Here is a 16,383-nt window from a genome sequence, read left to right as displayed (position 1 = left end):
AGCTGTAGTGTACAGAGAGATCATGTGGTTAAACGGAAGAGGTAGCCCATCTCTCATCTTCTGGAAGATTGATTATGATTTATCCATACTTTTCTCAGATCTTGCGTAGAAGCTCAAGTATGCCGTTGTTCTTGACAACACAAGACAACCACAAGGCTCATGAGAATTCAAATCGTTAGGATTGGACCAATAAACAGTAAACAGATAATTTGCTTCTACAAGATTAAGACATTGATCCTTTTTCAACTAGAGAAGTTTCCATGGTACAATAAAAAGGGGCCAGATACGACACACAAAACGACAAGCGTGGCCAAATGAAACAAGACCGATCTATATATACATGTCCGAGATGGGAAGTAGACAAAAAAGTTCCTAACTTTATAATCTAACAGGAAACCTATGTAAAGAGAGTTTTTTAAGGATAAGGAGCTTCACTAGCTTTCACAAATCGTCCTTTGACACGTAACCTTGTATCAGCTGTTGCCTTCCTCGATTCATACCTTATCGTCTTATCATATCTGCTCACAACCAAGATACGGTATAAGATTCTCAAGTGGGAGATGTGGTATAATAAGGAAAAAAATGTCTAAAGCGGTATTTACCTCCGAGTTTTCCTCTTTTCCTTGTAACGCTGCATTGCATTGTCTCTGTTCTGAGCCAGTTGCTCCAGATCAGCCTTGGCTCCCACTACTCTCGTGGTCTTACAGCTAGCGGCGGAGTTTGAGCCTTTCTCGGAGCTAAATGTAAGTGGAAGATTGCTGCTCTCAGATGTTGCTGGCACCTGGCTTGAAGTTGGTCGATAGTAATCATCCTGCGAAAGAATCCTAATGAGCATTACAATCCACAACCACTTGATTTGCATGTAACAAAGATATCTAACAAGCCAAAATGTTGGAGGTAAAACAAAGAAAAGCAAACCAACAAGTTCTGAGTCTGTCTCTATTCACAAGAAGAAAACAGTTTCTTAACCCACAGTTACCTGGCAAATCTGTTTAACACCTTTGGGTTTAGTGGAGCAAGTATCATTCATGAGGTCAACAAAGCTGTTGATTGTGAATGATTTATCATCTTTTGTTACATATGCATCTTTAGTGTCTCTCGACTGTCCCAAGTTAAAATCCCATATCTGCATGTTCACAAGTTAAGACCACAAAACTCCACAAGAGTGACCCAAAGAGAGAGAGATAGATAGATTGCACAAACCTGAGTAGTCCTGCCAGCACAACTAGCACTAGGATTATCAGCATTCAACAGCAAAGAAGTAAACGACGTCGTAGGAGGCTGCTGGATAACTTCTCCACCGCTATTGATTTCCTCTGCATCTCTCGCCCGTCCCATTCTCTCCGGCATCCAGTGCCGGTCCTCAGCACATACCCAAGAAACATTTGCATGGGGCCTATTTTTGTGGGGTTAACTCTTTTGTTTTTCTCCCAAATAAAATAAATACTATTATATGCAAACATATATCAAACTAATATATTATTGTATAATAAACTAATTAAATAAATATAATATGTATAAATAAACATTATCATATGCAATTTTCTGGTTGTTTTTTTTAAGAACCTTATCAACATTATAGCATAATTTTTTTTTCTAGAACTAGTTTTTTGCTATTTAACATTTTTAATAGCATTTTTAAAATATTTAATTTATTTATAATTTTTGTATTGGGCCGCGGAAATGTCAGGACCGGCCCTGCCGGCATCTCCGGAACCATAAGCCCTTCCCTTGCTTCTCCTCCTCCTTCTCCTTCTCCGTCACCATCATTGTCACCATTATTGAACAACTCCTCAAGCTGTTTGCACAACACCTGCTTAAACCTCCCACAACAGCTAGACCCACGCTTCCTAAACGACGTCGTCTCCTTGGGCACCGGCACAACCAGCTCCTGCAAAACGTTAGATCCAGTAACCCACGAATCCAGCTGCATCCCGAAACTCTCCATCGTCGGCCCTTCGTTCTCTTCTTTCCTCCCTCCCAGATCGACTCCCAGTAACGCGGCGAGCTCCAACGCCGATGGACAGCCGGAGAACCCTTCCAGGGCGGAGCGGACATGAGCGTCGGAGACGGAACAGCTCCCGTGGACATCCCAATCGCAGTCCTGACACAGGACGAGGTTGTCGGTGAAGCACCGGACGGAGACAGGCTCGTTGCCGCAATTATCGCAGATCTGAGATCGCACGTGCTTTTTGGAGAGGAGATTCGCCGTGTGCACGTGCTGGTCGCAGGGCAAGCAGAGCTTCGCCGTGTCGGCTCTGCAGAACAGAACCGCCGCTCGCTCGCCGCAGAATTCGCACGGATGTCTCTCGGAACTACTCATGAATCCTCCTCTCTTTCTCTCAGATTATGTCTGGTGAGAATGTTTTGATCAATGGAAGAACATGACACCGAAGAGGTTTTGTCAAAATGTGTTATCTGCAAATCTTTGTAAAGTAAAGAAGAAAGAAAAAGCTTTCATTGTCCTCTAACACTGTGCGTTTGGTTTGGGATATGCTCCTGTGTCTCGCCATCTATTGTAGATCGAGAGATGCTCAGATCTAACGGTGTGTAGAGTGAGTCTTCATTGTTTAGACGGCGACGCTTACGTAGGTGACAGAGAATGAGAGAAATATCTAATCTACTTTTTCACCTTTCTAATCTTTTTTTAATTTACAACGGGAATGTTAGAGGAAAGCACGTGACTTTTTGGAATTAGGTAATTCCTTAAATAGCAATTACTTATGGAGTTTGGGTTCTTTATTAAGTCACCACTCACCAGTACCAATATAGTAGTAACGGTTTGAATCATATTTGATCTCTTACGGTCTTACCAAACATTTGTATCTTCAAAATAATGAAACCTATAGCATATATTATGTGCATTATATTCCCAAACACCGCAGGGTTGGTAGACGAAAAAAAATTACAGGAGGATATAATATCAACTTCTGTGTAGGGTCGGTTCTTGGCAAATTTTTTTATCTAGTACTAGTATATGCTAGAAGCACATGTCGTATAACTCGGCAAGATATTTTAAGACAATAAATGTGAAAAGAAAGTGACGTCGATAAATAAAAGTACAATGATATTAATCATATTTTTAAAAGATTCATTATGTATTTATGTGTTTGTCGGGTATAAATATCTTGATATTCCAAGATATCAAATCCACTAAAACTAAACGAGAAAACAAAGAAAACAATGGTTGCTACATTAGGAGGCTTAGAGCACCATTATCCCTAGCAACCCTAATGGATATCTTAATCATTTTTTTACTAATAAACATGTGTTAAGCACTTTATTTAAGAGCCTTCTAATTTTTTGCCTCCAATACAAGGTTTTTATTTTGAAGTTCTTAAAAAGTGGAGAGTGAAGATGAGTTTTGTGTTGTTACAAGTGGAGAGTAAAGATTATATAAACATAAGAAGAAGATACAGAAGAGACATAGACACAAGCATAATTGATTAAAAAAAAATAAGCATAAGACACAAGCAATCAAGCATATGCGCAGAACCATAACAAGAACATATGACATTATGTCATTATCTACAGCCACCCCGACTGCTACAACAGATGGATAAATGCGCAGAGCCTCTGATAACACAACAAAATTTAGGGCTGCAGAGTGAGAAAACAAGAACCAACAAAGCTACAACCTTTTAAAACCAAGAAGATAAGTACAAACTACAACCTTAAAAAAAAACAAGAACCAACAAAGCTACAACCTTAAAGAAGAATAGTCGTGTACGTCACCAGATTCGGCACCAGACCCATCTCGGGAATTACGTCGAGCACCTTGTAGGCACTCTCCACATCGTTCTTCTTACACAAAGCTTTCACGAGGAGATTACAAGTGAAGATGTTGGGAGTGATTCCAAAACTCCTTGTTGTTCTAAACATGGAGTGTACCAGATCGAATCTCCCGTTTGAGATCAATCACACGTTTTGGAATTAAAGCCATCTAATTTCACGGGAGAGAGATAGAGATGAGAGAGAGGAGGAGACTCCTGTGTCTGACGCGTGTCTCATAAGCGCTGGTTCTTCCTCTTCCTAATTAAGCAACGATTCTTCATTTAAAAGGTAATTTTCTTTTTTTTTAAAATCAAAAATAATTTAAGCACCCTACCTAAGCAATCCCGATAATCATGCTCTTAGAAAAGAACTAATGTAAAGAAGGATTTAATAAATGGGCTTAGGCCCATAATGCAAGCTCGACGAGTAGACTGGCGGCAATAGATGGTTGTTGTATTATTTTAGTTTTTCCAGAACTTGTTTTCGACTTATCGCTCGTTTATTCGGGTTCGTTTATAACAAAAACCGGAGTGTTATCCGGCAAAAAAATTTCTTTTGAGTGAAGGAACCCTAAATCACCATGAACATTGAGAGATACTCCAGGAGCAACCGAGATAGGGTAGTCAAACTAAATGATGCAATATGCATGATCAGATTCACCTCCTACCTCATTAATACACAAGAACAGAGTTAAACTCTGGAACTAATTTAGTACCATTGATAGTTTCAAAATGAAATGGTTCGTTTGTCACAGTATTTTCTATAGATTTTACTTCTTATCAAAGGAACATTTAAAATTAACTTGGTCACTAACTGAAACCATAATGATTATCTAATGCCACGCGCATGAAGTGGTCATAGAATATTATACTATGACAAATGAAATGGTTCTTTTGTTATAGTATATTCTATAGATTTGAGTTCCTACCAAAGGAACATTTTAAAATGATTTATTAGTTAAACTGGCCACTAACCGGAACCATGATGATTATCTAATGCCACGCGCATGAAGTGTGTCATACCTTCCTTTTACAGGGGACGTGCACAAAATGCGAGCCTCAGTGGTCATTGTGCGCCTGACAGCTACGGCCTCCAGCTTTCTCTTTACCCAACAATCATGTTTCTTCGTTTCCGTTTTCTACCTTAAATCCTTTCAAACTCTCTCTTCCTTGTCCTCTGGTGTGGAAACATTTCGGTGTGTTTGATCAAAAGAAACAAAGTAGTGTGTTATATAAAATGGCGGCCCTGGATATGGATACGGTATCGAAATATCTGGAGAGATCGATGCAGAACTGTTCATTGAGTAACCAGATAATGAGTTTCGAAGATGGGTTTGGTGTGACGGACGAGAGCGAAGGAGATCATATACCGATCATAGATAGAACGTTGGAGCTCAATTCACACATCCCTGTTCCTTACCATTTGGAACAGTGTCTTGATCTTAAGGTAACAAACACAAAACCAGATTCATTTTCTTCTTCTGCCTTTTTTCTTTCTTTCTTTCTTTCTAGGTTTAAGTACTCTCTAGCTAGTCTCTACAAGAACTTCAAGTTTATGTCATTTTTGTATTTAGTGTCGGAATAAAAGGATAAATAGCTTCTTTTTTTTCCTTAAAATATTTTTTTTTGTCATTTTTGTCATTTTTTGTTTATTTGCGTAGCATTTATTGCTTCAACTCTTGTTAGTTGTGACTATTGTCTAAAAGTGATGACAAGGTTTGGTTTAAATCTTAATTCTAGTAACCAAAAGAACCCTAGCTGAAATTTAGGGGTTTTAAAGTTGTTCTTATTATTTTGGATTAAAATCTGGAGGCCGGTTTTATGTTTAGACAGGAGAGGTTTACTACGTAAACCGGAACAGTGGAATGAGAGTGAAGGAAGATCCGAGGAAATTTGTCAGTAGCAGCTATGCAGATCAATTCAGTGGAGACTCCGATGTAACTGTCTTTTCAGAAGAAGGTAGCTCGTATTACGAGAGCGAAGAGTCTTCATCAGAGTCATCGAGAGAAATTTACAAAGAAGAAGTTCTTGTGGTAGCTGGTTGCAAAGCTTGTTTCATGTATTTCATGGTCCCTAAACTCTTAACGGACTGCCCCAAGTGTGAAGCTCAGCTTCTCCACTTTTGATCGACCACATTCAGCTTCTCCTTCGACCTCCTTTTTTTTTGTTTTTTTTTTCACTTTTATCTTCACAAAGATTTGTTGGTTGCCTTTTATTTCTTACTAGAGATTTTACCGCGGTTTATTTGTCTATAAACATTAAAACCTTAGATTTTTTTAAAAAAAAATAAGTTTTTTTTTTAATATTATATCATTTTTTTGTTTCGATATATTTTTTTGTTTGAAATATCATTAATTTATGTTAACATATTAAATGTCTTTATTAATCTTTTCGTAACCATGTTTAAATCTTTCTTAAAATTTAAAATACTCTACATTTAATAAAATAAAAAAATTCTATCATCTTATGTATATAATATATTTTCTTATATATCATCTGATTGATTTTGAATTATTTTCTGAAGTATAGGTAAATAACTTTTATTTCATATAAATATATAATTTTAGAAATGTGTAATAATTTTGAATACTTAAATCTGTAAATTTTGATAACCAATAAAATGACTCAGCAATTCTTTAAGTTTTGAAGCCATAATTTATTTTCAATATTAAACTTTCTGGTATTTATTATTTTGTAAATAATTATTTGTTATAACAATGTGAAATATGTAGTAGATTTCAATATGAACAATTCTGTATTTAGTTACTACATAAAAGGATATTGAGAAACATTAACATATTCATAGATGGTCACTTATTTAACTAATCTTAAAAATTATCTCTTAACGTTAAAAATTCTTAAGTGTTGAGTTTCAGGATAGAATCTTGTTAACATATTCTCTCTCTGTTAGAAAAAAATCAGAGATATGTATGAAATCAGAAGCATAATATTGAAATATGGACACATACCTCTTCATCAATCATCAACATCTCAAGGCCGAGAATGATGTCTCCTTTGGAATTATTGCGAGCTTTCCATAAATAGATTAGCTTAAAAAGCAACTGGGAATCTCCAGGTCCTGATGAAACCTTACTGAAGAAAAGTGGAGAATGAATTTGGGTGGTGGTGACTGCCGTTTGATTTGCCATAAAGCTAGGAATGGATTTGAGGATCCGAGAAATAGATTTTTGGCTTGAGGAAGAATCGTTATGATTGAGTAAGAGGAGGGATGTTGAAAGTTAGACGCCGATTTGTCTAGATGAGTAATTAAGTAGCTTTAATTCGTCACTATAGCCGTCGCAGGCGTTATACGGAAGAGATAGAAAGACAGTGAGTTCTGGAATGTCTTCTGTAGACGTCGTAACAAAATTAGGTTGGAGCAAGAAGATGGCAAAACAAATGGGTCATTAAAGCTAAATGGCCTATTACACAGCACATATTCGTGGTCCAACAACTTAACATCCATGATGACATGGACAAATGATTGGTTGCGAATTTTTTCGCTAACGTGGACAGCTTAAGAGGGCTTCATATTCTCCTTTTAATAGTGTAAGATTCATGTTTTCTTTTTGAGAAAGGATATAAATATACATGTTTGTTAGAATCTTAAATGTATTATTATATATGAAAATAACGCTAACCATGTTATTAGAATAATTGAATAGATTTTTTTTGAAATAAATATTACTGGTTAACTTATAAAATATAATCCTTACAATAATTTTATTATACATTAGTATATATAGAATAATATTGATTGTATTTTTGTTATTTAATACAATTATTTCTTTTGTTTATTTTATATTTATATATTTTATTTTTATACTCATGTTTACATTATAATGATTTAGCATACATATAGATGTAGATGATGAAGACGTTTATCACCGAGTTTATATTTATTTATAAAGTAAATTCTTATCAGAAAATATAAGGAATATAAATTTATTATTTCTTAAATTTTTGATGAAAAAACTGTTTTGAATTTATTAAAGATATCCATTTAATTTAAAATATAAAATACTGTGATGCTTCCATTATAAAGTCAAAATTGATGTATTGTAAGGAAATATTCTACTCTACTAGATTTGGTAGCAAATAAATTGGTTTTTACTATATAATTGCTCTATTTTGACTTGGATTTGGAGTAAAGTTTGGTAATATATTAATGTTCAAAATATTTTGGTGCTATATTTATAAGCCAACTAGCTATAATTTTATATATAGTTATATGGAGTTTTCTCTTCATCTAAAATGTATATATTAGTAAAATAAAGTAATAATCATTAGATTATATCTAAATATAATTATTATATTTTAGAATTAATCCACATTCTAATATATAGTATATAACTAATCCTAGAAGAACATTTTTGACTAAAAATATAACTCTATATATTATTTTATATAAACATATTTTAATATTTTCTATGTAATAATATTTAGATTTTATATATTAATTTAACTGTTATTCCGTATTAATATATTATTTCAGTTAATATTAAATAAAAATTAATGACTATATTATTATATATTAAAAAAATTGTGAATACAATTTAATGTTTATTTTTTTTCTTTGTTGATGCGTACACTTTAGATGGGGAGTAATTATATAAAAGATTAAAATGTACTTGTAACTGTAAGAACCAAATTTATAATTGATAAAAATAATTAATATTTAACTTACAATATATGTTTCAAATTTATATATTACTTTTTAATTTGATTTTCAAATATAATAAGGAGGATATAAAAGAGTTTTCTATATTAATATACATATCTTAAGACAATGCTATGGTCTTATGAAGTCATCTTGTGTAGATTTTATTGTGTTTGGGTTTGTATTTCTCTGTCTCGTGTGGTAGAATTAAGTGGTGCAAGAGATTGTTTATTTTTTTTTTTTGAAAAAAGAGATTGTTTATTTCAAGTCGTAAAATAAATATGTTTTCGTTGTGGTGAAAAATAAAACGCCGTTTCGATTGGATAGCGTATAATTCTTCTAAGTATTCGGTATACTATATTTCGGTGTTGTTTGTGGATTTTAAATCTCCGTGAGATTAAAAAATTTTGTATTCACAAATTTGGTTGATGAAAATTATAGTCGATAAAAAAAAAACTAACTATGTCAAGTTTAATTTATAGACAGATGAGAGCAATCATTAAAACGATAGCAAATAAAAGAAGGTGGGAGCTGATGTTAACTTCGGATTGGCGCGAAATAAGATAAAAGCTTAAAAAAGAGAGACAAAAGTCTCACTGATTGGTCCAAGAAGAACCAAAGCCTATCCACTTCTCACTCGCTTCTCCTTATTACCAACGAGAACCTTCACTCACATAAATCTCTGTCGGTTCCTCTTTTTTATTGTTATTATTTTAATTCGGATAAGGGAAAATCCACATTTTTATTTCCATAAAAGTTTTTATTTTTTCTTAAATAAATCGGCTCAACTGCACACCGAAACCTTCGCTCGATCTGAATCTTCATCAAGATTTCATTCTGCTGAAGGCTTTGGAACGAGGTTTGGATTTGTTTCATTAATTAACATTTTTTAGTTTGTTTTGTATAATTTTGTTTGGATTACCATTTGTAATGGTAGCAGTTTCTGGGAACCTTCTTGTGTTACTCATCTTACATGGTTATAGATTTTGTAGGCAATCGCTGGATTTAGTTTTGATGTTTCTGTTTACAAATGAATGCAACAGTTTCTGGGTTACACTCTGTTTCATAAGAGATTCCGCCAATGGTTTTGCTATTTTTTCTTGCTAATTGTATAAGAAAATATCTTTGGAAAAATCCACTTTTTAAAGTAAATAAACGGTTAAATAAACCCACTTGCCTCAACCCTTTGTGTACTTTAAAAAGAAAAAAATCTAAAGAGAAGACATTTTGAATTTGTGTCCTCATCTTTACATTTTTAATGAGTATAGTGCTTGTTTCCTTTTCTGGGATTTTCATTTTCTATATTTTTCTTACAAATGAAAATATTACCAAATTAGATCTTACATGTAAAAAAAAGTTGGCAATTTGGGTTTGATTGGGTTTTATCTGCCATGTTTTATATGTACCGTATTTGCTGTAGCTTTATTGGGTGTGGAGATTGTTGATGATTCGATGTCACTTTTGGATCTTTGCTAATTAGTTAAGAACTCTAGTAAGTTTTGATATGTGCAAGTTCCATTTACACTCAGGTTTTGTCATAACTTGTCTCCTAAGGTATGTTTTTTTTCTTTCTCTTTTGTGGCGTAGATTGCATCACTTTCATGGAGGTTGAAGAAAGGAATGTTTCTTCTGGTTATGCTAAACCTCCATGGATATTCAAAGGAAGGCAAGTAACCTCTTATTATTGTGGGCAATGTCTCTTCTTTGCTTTTAACTTAGCTTCTTTTTTGCTTTGCTTTCAGTGCGTTGTACCAGATTCATCTTGTGAAGGCTTCCACTGCTCGAGCATTCATCCCCAAGGAGTTTCGACTTGTTGAAGCTTTTGGGTATAAACAAGCTTCTACAGGGTTCCTTTCTAGCTTAAATGATCTTTTTCAAAAATGATTAAACAAATATCTTTCTTGTGTGATTCTTTTTTTTGGTTCAGGTACACTCTTGGAGGGTTTTTCCTGGCTAGCTACGATGATAGTCCCGCTGGTGTCTTCGATGAGGTCTCGTCTTGCCTTTCCTTTCCTTTACTTTCTACTTACTCAAGCTTTATCATCCCACAACATTCTTTAATCGACTCTCTCTATTGCTTTTTGCTTTTGTTTCACAGCTTGTCATGATTGCAGGGATTGTATGGAACCCTCCTACATCATGCGCGTATGTTCATTCTTCTCCTTCCTCCACTTTTAAAAACCATTCTTTGTAAAGCAAAATTTGACTCAAGTGATTGGGAATATTCTGTTTATTAAGTGATCGTTCCTTCTCTTATATCCCTTTTTAGATGGGCGGCGAGGGTGCTTGTGAACAGCAACGAGGCTTGTCATCACGGACGCAAGGTAGGTGGGTCTTACTTTGCTCTACATCAATGGAATGTTTTGGAGGATAATAATACATTTTATTATAAAAATAACATGGTGGTGTTGCAGGAAGTAGGCCTCCCAAGCCAATTTGCAAGATTTTCTAAAGTTAGTGCCTATACTTTGGTCTTAAAAGTGATTTACCTTGTAATAATTACTGATTAGGCTCTCAATAAGTTTTCTTTTTTAAACTACCAAACCAAATGATGAAAACAAGATAAAATCTTGTCTACACAAAGTAGAGACACTGCAATCATTAACTACCAAAATAATTCTTCCTGAACTCTTGGAGAATGGGATGAAACATGTGTAAAACAAGATCTTCTGCTTTGAGTAAAAGTATTTTTTTTTTGGTTGGGAACAGAAAATCACTGCAGTTCCAAAGAGAAAAAGGGAAAGAGCTTTTGGTTTCTTAGACACATTTGGGTTGGGAACTACTCTGTCTCACCCTGAGGATTTGATGGAGGTTAAAGTTAGTGAAGTTGATAGTGCTGCTTCTGCAAATATCTGCAACATCCAAATTAGATCGGACGGTGAGTTATTTGCTTGTTGGCCTAACTTTTGCATCTGTGTAATGAGAAAACTCATTTCATGTTTTGATATCTAAGTAATGGTCTAATTGGCTACCTCAGAATTAGAGACCAAACTAGGAAAATGGATGGGACCAGCAATCAAAATGTCGCTTCCGAGTTTTAGGTAAAAGTTCGGTTCATTTGATTGTTTCCATGGGAGACTTCTTGGCTAGTAAGCTCATCAAGAATGTCAAATAATATGGCAGTGGCAATACAAAGTTCAACCCAAACCTGCTCAAATACTCTTGCCACATCCACTGCAGGTTATACTTCTGCTTCTACTTAAGGTCAATCTCTTAATAACTTAGCAGACAACGTTTATTAGAAGGAAGATATATTGAAATCTTTTGCAGGGTGAGGCCTGTGAGTCCTGCGGTAGTATCAAAGCCTTTGGAAGATGAGGCAGATAAGAATCACACATCACAAGAGTCGCTTGAAAATGAAAGGCGGTTAAGTGTAGCTGTGATGCTATCAAAACCAATCATAGCTCTTCAGTTTAAAGACTTAACAATGCAAGTAGAAGCTCCCGTCGTAGTTCACCCTTCAGTGTAAAGCACAACCACTCAAATTTCAAGAACATACACTTCCTTCAAGGTTTCACATCTTTACAAAAAAAATACAAATCTTTCCACTCTGATACAATATTTTGGGGGAGTTTTGATTTCTTTTATAGTAACAAGACCAATAATTGTCCAAAAGCTTTGTCTCTCTATCAAGAATATACTCAAATTCAATTTAGAGACATCAAATCAAGTCATCAAAACAACTTAGACCTCTGTTTTTAATTATTTGACAAACCATTTGGTTCAGTTTGATATACTATGAAAGAAGACTTTGATGGGTATCAACAGCAAAACAAAAAAGTCCATTCTCTGATGTTGCAAAAAGGTTTTTTGATCATAATCAAGGAGTAAAGAGATGATGCAATTGTTGGTTGTTCCATGGTGTTTCATCCATATTACCACAATTTTGTAAACATCTTCTAACCAGTTTATGATGTCAAACGACATTTCTCCACATTGTCCAATACCTGTAACAACACAACCATCAACTTAAAACCAGGTAAAAATCTAAAGGAAGAGAAGGCTGTATGGTGATCAAGTGTTTATACCTTAGAAGATGGCTTGGGGTAGAGGATATCGTAATGGCCTGGACGATACAACAAGGTTATAAAAGGAGCAGAAGCTTCTTCTTGTTTCTCACTAGTGCCCACAGGAACAAAGTCATGATGGTTCACAGTGACACCTCCACTATCACACGAGCTACGGTCAAGATACACTACCCGAATTGCAACACCAAGCGCGTCTGACAAAGCGGTTATGTGGATATGGTCACTCTCTTCTCCCATCGGTTCAACCGATGTCTTGCAGAACTACGATTAAAAAAAAACTATCATGGAGGATTCAAAGCTTTCTATAGAATCTTTTATAAGTGTGCACAAACCTGATCAACGGTTGAGTTTGATAGTCCTGTTATAAAAGGTTCGAAAAAACTCTGCACGAGTTCGTATTTCACCAGCAGTAACAAACCTGAAGAACATTACAACTGCGACACAAACCAGAATCAGTCAAAACTACGTTTGGTTGGATCTATACGTCATCAAAGATGTTTTAGAGAGGCTTACTGTAGTTAGAGACAGACTGATCTCTACTTCAGTTAACCAGCTCTTCGTAGATGTAATGGAAAAAAGGATGATATAATATGAGAAGAGACGTCTAACCATCTCATAAAATAACAGTTTTCTCTACCTTATAGACTCCTCACTTCCTAGGAGAATGTCATCTAGTTGCTCGAGGAACAACTGTATCAATAAGATTAATGAGATTGAACGTTTCTAAATGATCAAAACAAGGTTTGGTGGTTTTTTTTTTTTACCGCAAAGAAGTCCACAAAAGTAAAATCGGTATAACCTAAGTTTTGAAGAGTCTTTCTACATTTCTCAACATTGACCTTGATACGATCAACTTCACCACCTTCTTGTGATTCCACAGAACAGTTCCCCCATTCTTCAGCTTCATCATCCTTCACTGCATCATTATGATTCTGCATCCTCTCACTACACAAAAAAAAAGTGTGACTAAGCTCAATAAATATAGTTTCATTCTAAGCAAAATGTTCATCAAAGATAAAGACTCCGAGTGCATAACTCCAAATGCAGAAGAAGAGAAACGGAGATGACACAATGGATTTTACCTGATCGATTCAAAGACGCAAACTTCTGATTTTCCCACCTGCAGCAATGTTCTCTAAAAACGCAAACTTTTAGTGAAAAATATTCTGAGAAAAGGAAACCAAAATCAATTTGATTGGAAGGGTAGAAAAAGGTAAACAAACGTTTCGCTTTTGAGAAAAAGACAAAAATAACACTAAATCAAGTTTTTGTTACCAAACTAACATTCAAGGTCAAAAGTCACAAAATAGCACTTAATATTTTATCAAAAGAAATAGATATGTTTATACCACTATAGTAAATTAGTGTAGACATTAGGGTTTAGAGTTAAGGGGTGGGGTTTAGGATTTAGGGTTTAGAGTTTAGAGTTTAGGGTTTAGGGTTTAGAGTTTAGGTTTTAGGGTTTAGAGTTGGGAATTGAGATTTTGGGGATAAGATTTCAAATTTTGAAAAATAAAATTTTTTTAAATTTTTCAAAAGATAAAATGCTATTTTTGTGATATAAACTTAGAAATGTGCTATTTTGGAGATTTGCCTTTCGCTTTTTTCCCAAAGTATATACTCAATATGTTTCAAAAAATATATATTTTAAAATATTTATATATGTATTAACTTTTAATTATCAATATATTATTTTTTGAAGTTATTTATTTTTCATAATTTTTACGGTATTTTTTTCAAATAATTTTTTAAGTTTTTGTCACACATTCAAGAAAGAAAATGACCAAAATAGCTTTTTTGTTTTGAAAATTTTAATATTTACTTTTTATTTTTTTTTTTAATTTGAAACCATATTCCCAAAACTTCCACCGTTTAACTATAAACCCTAAATACAAATTAGTTAATAATAAGGTAAAAATACAGTTTTACCATTTAACCAATTTCAAATAGAATTATGTTTTCTGAAAATTTTCAATAACCATTAAATAATACATAAAAATATAAAAATATAACTTTTTGAAATAATTATTTTTTCGTGAATCCTTTCGGAATGAAAATAATATTTTTTAAACACTTTTTTCTTAAAAGTGGATTTCTTAGAAATAGAGGGAGTATTATTTATTGTTATAATTTTCCTCTACATTAGTAAGAAAAGCCGAATCGTTTCTTGGCCATAAACACGACGTGCATGTGGCTTCGCTAATAATGGAACGACAAAATGTTGAGCTCTATATTGGGCCAAAACGTTTGGGCCCTTCCGCTGAATAGACAACCGGATAGTTGTTATATTATTATTATTACTCTCCTAAGGTGGGTGGATCCAACGATCATCTTAATATGCAAAGAATCAACATGATTCTAGTACCAATTGATGACATCACAAATGTTGTGCTAATCAACCAACATACGATAGCTTGGAAGTGTTAGCTCATGTCTCATGAAGTAGTCTAATTTGAGATAAGGCTATTGTGGCAATTATATTCGTAAAGCGTTGTGATATTTTTATAAAGTTTTTATTCTACAAATAAAAGTCATCATAAATCAACTTTCATATGTCAAAAAAAGTCACCAAAGGTCATTCACTTGTCCTAGAAAAATATGAAGGGTAAAGATCATAGATCTATAATGCAATGTCATTTGAGAGAAAACCATGTTATAGAGTTTTCCGTCTTTATACGATATGGTTTAAATTATCTTTGATTATCAATACTATTAAAACAGAAGCAATTTTTATCTACTTACAAATAGTCTAGGTTGGACCATTATATTTAATTATATTTTCTATTATTTACTCATATCTAATTTAATTGTTAAATATACATCATACCTAAAATTAAGGAACTAACTAACTAATCTATTATTTTTTAAACTAATGAATTTAATTTATATTAATTTGAAATTCAAATAACTAATCAATTATATTTTAGTTATTAATGTAATAAATAATTATATATATGTCTATTCATTCGTATATATACAACTATATATTAATTCAAATGCAAAAAAAAAATTGTTCAAAACCCTCACCAAATACATAAAAATATAATTCTTACAGTTAGAGTATTAAAATATATATAAATATATATTATAAAATAAATATTAATAGAAATTATATGATGAAACATGTTACTATTGATAGTTTAATGAATATATTTTTTACGGGTTACTCAAACAGACATGTAATATATATATCAAATATAAACTAATTGAACAAATATAATAACACAAATATATCATAAAACATTACATTAACATAAATCGAAGCCAGAGAGTAAGAGTCGATATTTTAATTGTTTAAAAATATAATTATATATATATATATATTAGAAAAAATTAAGAACTAAATATAATAAAAATATATATCAAAATTAAAATAATAAATATTTACATTTCTAATGCGAATAATAAAATTAACTTTTAAATTTAAAATAAGCCATAGACAAAACATCAAAAAGTATCTAATAATATGTGAATAACAAAAGTAAACTAACTAAATAAACAATTGTATTTTTTTGCAAACGTAAATCATTAATTTGTAATTGACGTATACACATTATTGATGCTCAAATCTATTTTATTTTTAGTATGCATCCACTCAAATATTAATCCATTAACAAAATGGAATTTTAGTTGGACTAAAATTGTATTAAAATTGGAATATCAATTTCATAATATATTCTCTATTCATCTGAACGTTCATGAATATATATTACAATACTCTAAATATAATATTAAATCAAACCTGATTACATATTGGGTCATCTATCATTTCAATCGATAACCAGATCTCGGATTTTAGCGGTTGTTACGGGTTTTATAGAATTTTTAAATAAGAGTTTTTTTTTAAAACTAAAATGGATTACATATGAACCACCGAATTTGGCAATTTAACTGCGGGTCGGGTCGGGTTTCAAAATATTGA

General features: G+C 33.0%; 4 protein-coding genes across 14 annotated transcripts; 2 read left to right on the top strand and 2 right to left on the bottom strand.

Annotated features, from left to right (window-relative positions):
* Positions 1–190: 190 nt before the first annotated feature.
* LOC106358044 (zinc finger protein CONSTANS-LIKE 15) lies at positions 191–2,555 on the bottom strand. Its single transcript, XM_048736648.1, has 5 exons — positions 1,710–2,555; positions 1,204–1,351; positions 980–1,126; positions 603–811; positions 191–518 (listed from the first exon to the last, which is right to left on the bottom strand). The coding sequence occupies exons 1-5, from the start codon at positions 2,321–2,323 to the stop codon at positions 416–418; spliced, it is 1,221 nt and encodes a 406-aa protein (XP_048592605.1). The 5' UTR covers positions 2,324–2,555; the 3' UTR covers positions 191–415.
* Positions 2,556–2,835: 280 nt separating this feature from the next.
* BNAA07G08660D lies at positions 2,836–6,076 on the top strand. 2 transcript variants are annotated; one of them, XM_013797784.3, is made up of 3 exons: positions 2,836–4,062; positions 4,810–5,220; positions 5,603–6,076. In XM_013797784.3, the coding sequence occupies exons 2-3, from the start codon at positions 5,011–5,013 to the stop codon at positions 5,897–5,899; spliced, it is 507 nt and encodes a 168-aa protein (XP_013653238.1). In that variant the 5' UTR covers positions 2,836–4,062; positions 4,810–5,010; the 3' UTR covers positions 5,900–6,076. The 2 variants fall into 2 exon arrangements, with proteins under 2 accessions (XP_013653238.1, XP_048592617.1); XM_048736660.1 differs by having other exon boundaries at positions 2,836–5,220.
* Positions 6,077–8,983: 2,907 nt separating this feature from the next.
* On the top strand, positions 8,984–12,088 carry LOC106358048 (protein NEOXANTHIN-DEFICIENT 1). Of its 10 annotated transcripts, XM_048736658.1 has the most exons (12): positions 9,077–9,292; positions 9,854–9,925; positions 10,021–10,099; positions 10,176–10,259; positions 10,361–10,424; positions 10,532–10,578; positions 10,703–10,757; positions 10,848–10,886; positions 11,143–11,311; positions 11,417–11,474; positions 11,557–11,613; positions 11,704–12,088. In XM_048736658.1, exons 3-12 carry the CDS (start codon positions 10,035–10,037, stop codon positions 11,900–11,902), a joined length of 837 nt encoding a protein of 278 aa, XP_048592615.1. In that variant the 5' UTR covers positions 9,077–9,292; positions 9,854–9,925; positions 10,021–10,034; the 3' UTR covers positions 11,903–12,088. The 10 variants fall into 10 exon arrangements, with proteins under 10 accessions (XP_048592614.1, XP_048592613.1, XP_048592612.1 ...); XM_048736657.1 differs by lacking the exon at positions 9,854–9,925 and having other exon boundaries at positions 8,984–9,292; XM_048736656.1 differs by lacking the exon at positions 9,854–9,925 and having other exon boundaries at positions 8,984–9,292; positions 11,411–11,474.
* Positions 12,089–12,102: 14 nt separating this feature from the next.
* On the bottom strand, positions 12,103–13,505 carry LOC106358051 (OVARIAN TUMOR DOMAIN-containing deubiquitinating enzyme 1). The gene is given in 7 exon segments (XM_048736661.1): positions 12,103–12,380; positions 12,462–12,722; positions 12,794–12,841; positions 12,843–12,895; positions 12,975–13,024; positions 13,099–13,151; positions 13,226–13,505. Coding segments are annotated over 7 exon segments (678 nt in total). The 5' UTR covers positions 13,400–13,505; the 3' UTR covers positions 12,103–12,341.
* Positions 13,506–16,383: the final 2,878 nt, after the last annotated feature.

This window comes from Brassica napus, chromosome A7 (assembly GCF_020379485.1).
Source record: "Brassica napus cultivar Da-Ae chromosome A7, Da-Ae, whole genome shotgun sequence".
Lineage (NCBI taxonomy): Eukaryota > Viridiplantae > Streptophyta > Magnoliopsida > Brassicales > Brassicaceae > Brassica > Brassica napus.
The sequence above is the reverse complement of the archived record's forward strand: the minus strand, read 5'-3'. Positions and strand labels throughout refer to the sequence as shown.